General features: G+C 33.3%; 1 protein-coding gene across 1 annotated transcript in view; it reads left to right on the top strand.

Annotated features, from left to right (window-relative positions):
• LOC108907827 (heterogeneous nuclear ribonucleoprotein C) overlaps positions 1 to 12710 on the top strand; it is a 447713-nt gene that overhangs the window by 387919 nt on the left and 47084 nt on the right. The window contains exon 8 of the mRNA XM_018711644.1: positions 6650 to 6801. Within this exon, the coding sequence (XP_018567160.1) occupies positions 6650 to 6801 (152 nt within the window). The remainder of the gene's footprint in view (positions 1 to 6649; positions 6802 to 12710) is intronic.

Genomic DNA, 12710 nt, shown 5'->3' with positions numbered 1-12710 from the left:
CCTCTGATTCAAAGGAATGTCTTCCAAAAACTCATACAGTGTGTTCTGCAGAAAGTTGAGGTAAGCAGCGCCTGTTAATCGGTTTGGTAAAACAACAGGACCTAGAAACCTGTCACCTACAATACCCAAGCAAATGTTTAATGAAAAACGTGCCTGATGTCCAGATTATATTAGAACATCTTCTCTAACTTTGTTTTTTGTTTGTTAAAAGCTTCCTTTGTCGGTTTATTCCTAATAAAATAAAATGTTTGAAAAACGAATAGTGGTCCATATCTCCGCAACCGTTACTTTGCGGACCCATGTTTATTAAGACTTTTCTGCTTATTTTGGTTCATACTATTACCTCCTGAAATATTTTACACTCTTTTTTTAACACCCTGTATATGTCACGCCTCTCACGAACTCCCTTCTTGATTTACGCATCTCCTTTACAAGAGATGTGATTTTTTATTGAGAAGTGATTTTTTTCTTTCCTTCTAGTTAAAATAACGTACAACATTTGCGGGATTGAAGTTTGAAAACTGTTTTTATACGTATGTATGTGCATTTATTTCTTTGTGACTTAATTTGAATTCAGAATAAGACATTTTACATGTAACTTCGACGTTTACACAGAACGGGGGTATGGCAGTTTTGCCCACTGTAGGAATTTAAGGGGCACCATCAATCTAAGACGTATTTAATACCCCACATGTCTTAGCGGAAACTAAATTGGCTTTTATTTGAAAGCGGCGGCCTATGAAATACGTAACTGAGTTCCTAACCTAATACAAATCCAAAATCGATATACGGTTAGTGCAACGGACACGCCGTTTATCTGAGGCCAGCCATTAATGACGTAGCACAAATCTTACGGGCCGGTTTTATCATCGTGTCAACACCAGTTGCCACTAACAATACACATTGGATGCTGACGCTTGTCTTTCTTTTTTCATTCCATACATTCTCCGACATTTTCCGGATCATATGCCACCCTCGTATCGGTACTTAACAACCAGTTACTGCCGCGTTGTAAATGTAACCGCATAAATTATAAATTTTATAGCACATTTTAAACTATACCCGTGCAGTGAATTCGCGTTAGCTCGAGGCACACAAATCATCCTTTCCGTCGGTCTGGAAAATTTAATTTTTCCCAGTGATTTTCCCTTCCAAGCAATACCCGCCGAAAAATTGTGTTTGCAGTAAGTCAGCTATCTAATTTATTATATGTGACTTTATTTTTCTAAAGCCGGGTACACACTTGAACACAAATGGGTACGAAGCAGCACAAAAGCTGCTCCGTCAAGTTGAAAATTATAATTTTGTGCTCATTCTGTGCTAATTTGTGCCGTGTATTATAAATTTTTGTGCTCGGTCGCCCACTTGACATTGCTACTCATACATCGAAGATAGACATTTTCACTGTATTAGTATTTTATGCTGTGATTTAAAAATTTTGTCTCTATCCATCCTTTGTCGATAAATTTACACTGTAAGAAAAAATACTCAAATTTCACTCAACTTTACTCAGTAATGTATCAATTTCTGTCCACAACCGATTAAGTGAAATTTTCACTCTATTAGTATGAGTGCAACTGAGTGAAACTATTGCATCAGAAATGAGTGAGTATTACTAAAATCTCAGTTACTGCTAATTAACAATTGAGCGGCTTTTAACTGTATTCTGAGTATATAAAAGAGTTGACTTTTTCCCTAATATGATTTAAATTTAACTACTTTTGAGTCATTTTTTACTCAGACTTGGATTTTAATTAACTAAATATTGAGTGCAAAAATAAATCACTCATAAATGATTAATTAGGATATACAGTGAGATTAATTCACTTCGCGGGGCCTCCTCCTGTCCTGGCTGAGACCCGCCGCCGCCGGCTAAAGCCTGTTCTCCTGGCGATCACGCTTTTCTGGAGTATCTAACGGACCCCTATCCACAGTGGTCGAGATTACAGAAGCAATATGTAAGTGGTGCCATCTTCACGGCACTATTCAAATTACTCGAAATTAATATACATTTAAACTTACTTAGTAGTGAAGACATTTACTCTTATTTAGGTACAAGTGCACCAAATACGAGTTTGCGTGAAGAATTTATTAGTACCTATATTTGAGTGAAAGTACTCAGTTTTAGTTTAAATATAATCACAAATGAGTAAAATGATCAAAATGCCTTACTGAGTGAAAATGTAGCAGTGGATTCACTCTGAACCTTTATTGCTTTCACTTACACCGATTTTTTACAGTGTATCGATTTAAATTAAAAAAGTAAAATCGCTGAAGAATATCTTTGCGAAACTTCTGAAATTGACACTTTATTATTATCCAACATATTTCAACTAGTTATTTATGTAACTAGTGCAACAAGTAAGTGAAGTACACAACCTGAAATTGACGTGACAACCCGTAAAGTACGAAAAACATCTTTTTGAACAAGTTACATAAATATTTTTATCCGGGATTTTTTAGCAGTTAACTTCAAAGAAAATAGATCATTTTGTACAGTTGTCGACTTTAAAGTGGCATAAATATATAGTATATTTTGCAGCAACTGATGAAATTGATGAATAAATTATGACTTTTAGTAAATAAATTAATAATTTTAGTAAACGAAGTGCTTTTAGGAATTTTTTATTGACATCAGCAAAACAAGCAGTAACTCTTGCCATACTCCAGTAACAAATTGCGTTTGTGAAGTTTCGTTTTTGTTAGTTTAAGTCATTCGAACTCGTGTCGACCCTACTAAACTTCAGTTATGCAAAGGAGTTTTTATTTACTTTAAACACTGATCGACGAGGAAACTTATTTGAAGTAACTACCCCGTGAGGGCTCGTTAAAATTTTATTGTTACGCAGCAATAATGCCGTGTTGCCAGAGGGAAACCATCCAGGAATGATTCAATAATTAATTATAAAAATAACTCTGCCGTCAACAGAATTTTCTGATATATTGTAGTTATTTACAAATATTTTGTACCCACTTATGTGTTGCTACGACTTTGGTAACATTTTCAATTTAATACAAATTTAGATCAGATAATTAAGAAAAAGCGTAGATATATTTTTAAAATAAGGGCAAGAAATATATGAAGGACATACCGTATCGGTGGAGTATTAAATAATATACATACGAAGCAATCATAACGTCTCATAATTTTGCGAAACAAGATATCTGGTATTAAACTTGGGAAATCATTTTCGCTGAAGCGAGAGATTACCCAGAAATTTCGCGATATGAAGTTTGGAAACTTAAATTGCTTGCTCACTTCATCTTATTGACACATTGTAGAGATTTTACCAATGTTTTCCTTACGCGACAAATATGTCTCAGTAAGAACATTGCACAAACTTCTGAATTAACAGGTTCCCTAGGTATATATTGGCTTTCAATTATCTGGGATATGCATTGAATTTCCCTTTAAACAACGATAAGCACGTAGATGTACCTTTCAAAATATTCACTCGCCGAGGCAAATCGCAGCCCTAGATTTTTAATTTGAAGGCTTTTGTGCCCTTCGATATGTACTTCGTGAAATCGGTCAAAGTTGTTTTAAATACATATTTCAGAATATTTTTTAAAAACTGGATACCTATACACAAATTCATCAGCTTTGATCCTGCTAGAAGAGATTTAATGTACGGCATAGATTTTTTCGAATTTTTATCCTATAGAATTAAAAAAGGACGTTAGTTTTTAGCTGCTCTTTAGAATTTTGTTTGACATACAACGTTTACTTTGTCGGCTTTTGTTTGAAAAAAAAACCACAATGTCACCATAGCATAAATACAGGTATGTGAAGTTAAAGATATTGGTCAAAGAATGGAAGAGAAGAGAAAGAGAAAGTAAAAATGTCATCAAATTTGTTGCTAAAGAATCGAATCTTCCAATTTAAAGACATTAACACAAAACTTCGTAATATGGTGGATAGCGTAAATATTTACTTGTACAGAATTGCTACAACAATTAGTTGTGGAGTTTGGTATATCAATTGGCTAAGTAAAATTTTTGTGGAAGTGGAAATACTGAAGAAACTATTTAATATCTAAGTACTTACATTAAAACGCAGGCTTGGTTTCTTTTTATTCTACTTCATTATAAATTAGGTAAATGTGAGACAGGTATCAGAAACACTTCACCTTTAAATAGCTTCAGAAAACGTAAAATTTGAACCTCTTGTGCGAAATTAAATTTGGACAAATTTTTAACTAAACAGGAGGGTGATATATTTATCGAAACGTCAAAATGTTTACTTACATTACATGTTTAATTCGAAAGATGAAATAATAGTACCTATGTAAACAAAAAACCAATATTATTAATAATTTTATTTCTTTAAAATTTTGTGTGCTATATTTTACAGCTAGTATAATTTTTGCGGTAAAACATTGTTTTCATTATTTTTATAAATAATAATAATGTTGCTTCTAAAAATTGCATTAAAATCATCAGGACAGTCGAGATTAATAATAATACGTACGCGGTTTTGGAATTTAATTTAAATCAATATTTGTTGCATTAGGATCGATATACAGGGTCGGAAAGTCCCCATGGTTCATCGGCCGTTACGGGAGAGCAATAAAGTAAGTCATAGAAATCCGTGCGATAGAGAAGGATGGCTATAATGAAGGCGTCTCATAATCACCGCCCGCTTCGCCCTTCCACAAATAAGATCCACTACCACTTGTAATTCAGCGACCGGTGGTTATCTTTGTTTTCGTCGTTTGGCTTTTATTTAATAGATGTCACTACTTATACAATTTCGACTTCGGTATTCCGATATGTTAATACCACCCGTTAACAGAGGGCAGCACAACGGGTAAAAAAGAAAACTTTTTACAGTAGCTAGTAGATACCTCTGTCTGTAAATCTAGTGACCTTATTTCCCCTACTGAGAAGTTATTCAAATGGAGTATAGTGCTCAGCTGCATTTAAAGTTCATTTAGTTGTTATTTAAGTATACTTTTTAAAATGACTTAAAAATCCCAAGAAATAAATCAAAATTCCCTATTTCCTCATTTCCAAAAAAATCTGTAGATCTGGCATCACTCTTTCTAGGGCTGCCCTCTGTTAACGGATTTTATTAACATATAAGTAGTGACATTTATTACAGAAAAGGCAAACGACGAAAACAAAGATGACCACCGGTCGCTGAATTACAAGTGGAAGTGGATCTTATTTGAGGAAGGGCGAAACGGGCGGTGACTATGAGACGCCTTCATTATAGCCATCCTTCTCTATTGCACGGATTTCTATGACTCACTTTATCGCTCTCACGTAACGGCCGATGAACCATGGGGACTTTCCGACCCTGTATAATTAATACAATTCAATTAATTGTAAGTATGTATGTGGAATATCATAAGGGCTTTCTACACAGCTAGAACTATTTAAAATTTTATTTCAACAAGATTTAACTTCTTGACTTGATTTTCAAGCTGCTTCACAAGACTTGAGTTGAAATCAAATACTCGAAGATGCAAATATTTCTTCGTCACTGATTGATTTAACAAATTCTGAATTGTAATCTTAATATTTTTATTTTAAATAAATAATAACTTTTTTTTACTAATCTAAGAAACATGAGTTTCTAATGGAAATTGGTGACTGATATTGAATGAGTACCTACCTGTATTTACGCTTATAATTGTTTAGTTACTGATTTCGTTATATGTACATATAGTAACAGTGGCTACCATGAATATTTTGTTGAACCAGGATTTTTATTCATTTGTATATATGTACCATTATTTTCTCTATCATTCCATATTATGGAGATATTCAACTGTCAATGTAAATAAAATTTGCATATTTATTAACGCTAACAAAAATATTGGGTTTTATTTAATACACTATACGAGTTGAATAACTTCATCAATTTATGGTAATTTTTCTGTTGCAGTTAATAGTATCGTAAAATTTATATTAATCTTGTCCATATGTCCATATTTGTTTTCTATTTTCTACGTTTCGACATCGAATATATCGTTATGTGTTTTGATGCAATAATTTGCCTACATCGAAATAACGCTCATGCATTATGCATTATTAATTTAAAAAGTTAACCAATACGTGCCGCGTCAGAGTTATTTAAAAAACAAATATCCAGTTACATCGTATTGCTGTTGACAGCTCAATAAAAAGATAAAGCTGTTTTTACAACTTGTTTCATTTTTAACAATCCTTTGTAATGACTGTGAACTGAAAAATGTCCCGTTAAACACGGTCATGTGATTTGCTCGCCATATTCCTGTCGCCCAGTTTCCATGGAATATTCTGTAGCGCTAGATGATATTTTGATAGTTTTGGACACGGAATTTGCAATTCGTGTGTGTCCAATTTAAATGAAGTCGTGTTTTACTCGTTTGCTGGTATCCACCGAAAAATGATACTGAGGATAATATGACAAAGATCTAACTTAAATGTATAAACGACTATATCACTATTTTAAAAAAATAATGAACTAAGATAAGGTCTTGATTCTGGAGATAAATCTAACTAAATTATGGTCGACATATTTTATTTCGTTTTATTTGGGATAAATAAACACATTATGTTCTCCCTTACCAGCGCTTGTGAGAAATGTATCTATTTATATTATAATTAATAAACTCTCCCTCGACGTATCCCTTTTTAACCTGCGATTTTTCATTTGCAGCTATTACGCTTCAACGGCGTTTCCAGTAGGACCCGCCAGATTGGTTCCCCCATTAAAAAGGCAAAGGTTGATGGCATCTGCAAGGAATGGCAAAAATAATCAATCCCAAAAAACTACGGCCATTCCACCGCTCGATCAACTCAAAGTATACAGTAAGTTTATCAAATTATCTTCCTCCGAAAGTGTATCAGAAATGAAAGATATTTATATAAAATGTATGAATAAATTTATGAATTCAACTCAATAAGAATTGTAACAATTTTAAATGCGATATAAAAATATATAATTTAAAATTGTTAATACTTTTTTAGTAACTCAGATAGAATTAGGTACATCTTGTGTGGTAGGTCTTTCGCTGCAGTTATAAGTTAGGATTTTAAGTCAATAGTACCTGAAAGCTAAGTTTTTTCTTCTTGTGTTGACGATTAAACAAACTATGTTAGAACGTATACGATATACTAAGTTCCATTTCGATCTTTTTGTGGACTATCTACCAGGGGGATCTCAGCAAAAATAGTTACCAATACTCGAGGACATCTAGTCAACTATCCCTATAAAAGAGATCTCATCCGAAATCGCAATTTTCTGTTTCAAATATTTTGTCCAAGTAGTTCCTAACCCTACTTTCAGTGACAAAATGACCGCGAGAAAATCTTCCCAGTTCCGAATTTTGGAAACTGAGTTCTCCGAACGCAGCAAGATTTGAACTATGGGATCTCAACATGAAACGACTGATTCGAAAGACAGGCAACATTCTGAGAAGTAGAAAGTACAAACTTCAGCGGAAATCGCTATGCGGAGTTATCATAGGCTGTGTTCGAACTTCTACCCTGGTACCTTGCATTAACTAGAACGGAAACTGGCCAGTACTCAGTACGACTCATAAGCCCTATAAATAGTTCATTGCATGGTATGGAGCCCTTTACACATTTCAAACCTATATATTGTTAATAGGTTATTCCCAATAAACTCAATTTTTACCATTCAAAATTTTTGACGTCGATATTTGCTGCAAACGGTGCTCTCGAGGCGTAGATCCCAAAATAAGGTGCTTCCTGAAGCCCAATAATCAAAATACTCCCAAGAGACCTGAAATGGTACTCCGGCAAGAGAAAAACCTCAAAAACAATGATATAGACACAAGAATAATCATACTCGAAGTGCCCAGAAAAGCAATAGTGTTAAAAGAGGCTCATTTGAAAGATTGAGTGAAGCTAGTGGTGTATCCCGATGGTGTATCTAAGTTATTCTGGAATAAAATAAAAGTCAGAATTTATCTTAATATCCTAAAAAGCAAATTATTAATAAAAATATTTTTTAATTGTTATTTTGGCACTAAATGACGAAAGCCCCATTATTTTCACCCAAAAATCAGCAGTTAGCAGTTTGACCTGATTGTTTGAAACATCCTGTATATTTGAAGAGGGAACGCTTAATTCTGAAAATGTACGTAACCAAAAATTGAAGCGTCGATTTTACACTAAACTAGTTTTGTAAAGACAACAAATCTTTAAGCTGTTTGTGTATTAAATTTTTTATCAATGCCTTTTTAAAGCGAACAAATGGTTGGCAAAAGTCCAGTGTGTGATCACGAGTTTAATAAAACAAAGCGGATACAAAATCAAAAATATATCTAAATTGACGTTCGTTACGTTTTAATTAACTGTAGCATTAAAAGTAAGGTTAAATATTTATTCGTGGAATTTTTAATACGTTTTTGTTTAGTTTAGTATTTTTTATTATTTAAAAATCGTACTATAATCAAAATGACTGATTGTCAAAGTTTTGTCGTGCCGATTTTAATTTTCTTCTTATGAATCTTATAAGTTCCTTTGTCAGTGTAATTGTCATTTGTAAGCTTTCTTACAAATAAGCAGTTACACAAAATTCCATTAAATTAAAAATTAGAAACAAGTAGTCACGTCTGAAGGATTTGTAGAGCATCGCGTTTTTTCTAGCATATCAAACTTAGTCTCTGTGACAGTTATTAGAAATATATGAACAAAAGTTAGAGAAGTATCGGTTTATTCTGCGGAATTCTTTCCTAAAACCTGCTTGTTGCAACTGTGCACCTAGGAACCGGCACAGTTTAAACTCCGGCAATATATAAAGTTGCATTTATTGCAGCATAAAGCGTAGGAAAAATTTATTAAGCTTATACGATTATACGCCCAACTCTGAGGACTTAGGACACTTGAAAAAGCGTCACCTATAAAACTCCATTAAGCAGCGACTGGCTGTAATTTGTCTGTGATATTTAATTTGGTATTTCTTGTAGGAGGGAAACGTAAAAGATGGTAATAAACCCACCGACACTCACCGACCCATTAAAAATTTAGGCATCTGTCAGGATACGTAATAAATTATTTCAAAACGTACTTTAAATATCTACAAAAGTAAAAATAAAACAAAAAAATTGTTTGCCATAATTGCCTATGATTTTTTTTCTAATGAACACATGGAGCATGTGGCAAACATTTAAAATGTGTCTAATTTTTCTCTTCAGAAATAGAAAAAAAAATTAAGTCCCTACTTTTTAAAAAGCAAAATAGGAAAAACATATCGCAAAAAATATCAACTTCGCCTTATTATTTACTTTTTATTTTGAAAAATTAGAGAACATGTCTACAATTTGATAATATTGGTATTTTTCAATTATTTAATTAAATAGGTTCATGTATAAAAATTTTTTTAAAAAATAAGTTTTTTAGTGACGTCATTTTATTTTCGTATTCTTCTCAGCAAACCCTTTCATTTGATACCCATATCATGGGGTGCATAAAAAATAACTGGTCCGCCATCTTTGGGAGTCCGCCATATTGGATTTAGAATAACGTCACTTAGCTAACCATGCATTGTCATCCAAACTGAACCTGTATGCAAAATTTCAGCTCGATCGGTTGGTGATAATTGTTTCAAAATTCAGTTGCAAGATTTGACCCATACTAAAAAGGCAAGTTAAAAGCTTCTAAAAATAGACGTAAATGTAGAGGCAGAGATAAGACAAATAAATAAAAACTTAAAACTCTTTGTTTTTGGAGATATAGAGTGTTAAATGTACACCTCAACATGGAAAGCTGTATTTGATTCGCATAAAATTGGCAAGACACTCAAGGTCACTGATTGCAATATAGCGATCAGGGAAAATAATTGAGTTTCTTATGGACGCAGGGAACTTAGATTATTTGACACAGAGAACAAATCAAAATGAATAAGAAAGGTCTAACCGTTTTTCAAATAACTGAGAACTTGTATGTTCTCAAAAAGGATTCAATTTAAAACAACTTCTTGCAAAGAAAAAGGAGAATATTAAATTAACAAACATAAACCCTAAAGATTTTCAAAATTCTCTTTGTTCTACTCATATTTTAGCCCTTTGTCTCATGGACCTGGGTGGTCCTTATTAAAAAATTGATGGTTTCTGCTTCAGCAGGATGCATTCTAACGCATCATTTTTGGTTTCTGTTTAAAAGAGTAACCTGAGCACTATTAGGAAAAGCGTACACTATTTAGCTTTTTCCAAATATGTAAATCAAATGTATAGCGACAGACCAGGTCAGGGTATTGGTCTGAGCCTATCTAAGCAGAGAAGTATTGGCAAATGTTACATCTAAATAGTTTCTTACAATGCGATTAATATGAACAGGTGCTCCGTTGTGTATAAACCACATTTCCTGACAGAAATTCAAAGATACTCAAAATGAGAAGGAAGCCATTTTAAAGGAAATTAGAATTATTTCCACCTGTTTGTCCTTGAAGTAGAGTAAAAGGACCATTTAGGTTATCACTCATTATGCTGACCTATTCATTTGTATAAACGACCTTCAATGATTTTTTCAGGATCTTCTTCATCCAGATATGACAATTATCATAATTATATATTCCATGTTGTCGAAACGTGCTTTATCCTTGAAAAGGACAGAAGTTAGGAAATGTGAACTTTTATGGCAACGACTCACTTGTCCCTATCGATAATTTTCCTGAAAGATAGCCTAAGTGTCTTGAAAGTAAACAATTCTTCCTTAAAAAATTCACCAAGCTGCCAAGTGATTCATATTGAAAATTTTCTAGTTACATATCTTGTACTTGCTATAAGACTATGTTCACAATCTTCATTTCTTTCTTCAAGGCATCAGTTCCTTAAATATTGATGAACCCTTGAAGAACTTTGTTATTAAATTATTGATGCTGAGGAAATATATCTTGATAACACCGCATAGCTTGAAGACAGTTGTCATCTTCCAAACCATAACAGTCATTTCTTCCATTGAAAATTCCAATTTAATCCATTATTAGTAAATTAGATAAAAGTTTCTATAGGTTTTATTTTCAAAAACCACTTGACTAATATAAATTGAAATCTATAATTGTGATGTGGGAGAATTTAGATAGGTACATGTCGATTACCTTGAAAGCTGCTTTGTGTTAGAAACAAGAGGAACACGTTTGGAATATATTTAAAGTTATCGCTTCTTGTCGAAGTGAATAGTATTGCTTGTGGATAAAATATAACCAAAAAAAAACATGTCATATGTCACACCTTAAATAAATTTTGTCACGAAGTATTGCTTTGTAGCTACTGTCAATATGTGACTTTCTAATCTGTAGGTACCGTTAAAGCAATATTTCCCACAAAATCATTACCTGAAGAAATATTAAAATATACGGGGTGGCCCAATAGTATGACAAAGTTCAATATCTCCCTTATTATAAAGATTTGAAAAGAAATATTTTGTGAGAGTGATATACTTAAAAAAGTTCACATTTTAAAAATATTTTGAATTATACAGGGTGATGCATTAGAGCTGAGCATCTTTAAGGTGGTTTTTCTTAAATGGAACACTGTATATTTTTTCAATTTTTTTCATTTATAGTATTGTTTTAAACAATGAGCTTGAGGATCAAATTTGACACAGCATTGAAATTTTTAAACCTTTTGTTCTAATTTTACGACATCTTGTCTCGCCTCATATATAACACCTTGTATATTTTTGTGGCAGTTCGCAGTCACCTAATTTACGAATGGAGTTATTTTGGTTGAAATTCGTCCGGGTTGGCAGCAGCTAACAAGCGTAATAAGCACTCTATATTAATCTCAATTGAATTAAGTATTTAAAATGGTCCTCTAATGTGACGTCATAAACGAGTACAATGCACAGACGGCCGCTATAATTGCATCGTGTCGGAACATTAACGGTGACTAATGCGGAGCTTTGGTGCCGCAAACATTTCTTTAATAATCGCTTTATCAACATCTCTTTCCGCCATTCCATCCGGTGGATTGTAAAACTTAAGGCCTCTCAACTTTAGTTCTGAATGTTTAATATTGTTCACGCTTAATTAACAGGGAATTAGAAATTAGCAAACTGTGCTGGCGTCGAAAGCGTTGACAGGTGTCCTTAAATTATTTCTCTAAATTGAGAGGGAATATTAAACTTTCCTGCAAATTCGTAAATAATCCACCTCATTGGCGATATCAGCAGTGGAGTCGTTAAATACAGGTGCCCTTCCCTTTTAATTACACAGTTTTTTACTTCGTTAAATTTAGGGGGAGGTGTTGCTGTTAACTAGGCTTAGTACGGCGCGGAGTTTAACAGGACCGTAGTCAGATTACGAATGAAAATATTAATATGTTTACAGAAAATATGTCGAGTACTATTATCAAAGAGCAAGGTTAAGTAGAGGATAAAATATCTATATAAATTTAAATGACATCACTTACCCGAAAAACCTTAGCGTTGAGACAAGGCTTCAGTGGCATATTGGAAGGGGTTAAAACACATTACTAAGTGCTTTTCTAAGTTTTCTTTAGTGAAGCGTCGACGTTTATCACTTAATATTAACTTGTGTAGGGAAAATGACCGTTCAACGTCTTCTGTTGTCAACGGACAATATGAGAAATTGTTAAGGCATGAACTGTATATTAATATATTTGCTGGTAACTCCTGATGTGTTACCAGATAAAACTTTAGGCTGGAGGAGGCATGACTCTTCAATTGTCTTGTCGCTTTAGTTTTGTAATGCGTTCACACACAGTACAAAACAGGTCATTTCCTCTAAT

The sequence above is a fragment of the Anoplophora glabripennis genome, unplaced genomic scaffold, assembly GCF_000390285.2.
Source record: "Anoplophora glabripennis isolate ALB-LARVAE unplaced genomic scaffold, Agla_2.0 scaffold120, whole genome shotgun sequence".
NCBI classification, from domain to species: domain Eukaryota; kingdom Metazoa; phylum Arthropoda; class Insecta; order Coleoptera; family Cerambycidae; genus Anoplophora; species Anoplophora glabripennis.
This window is presented reverse-complemented; position numbering and strand designations above follow the sequence as displayed.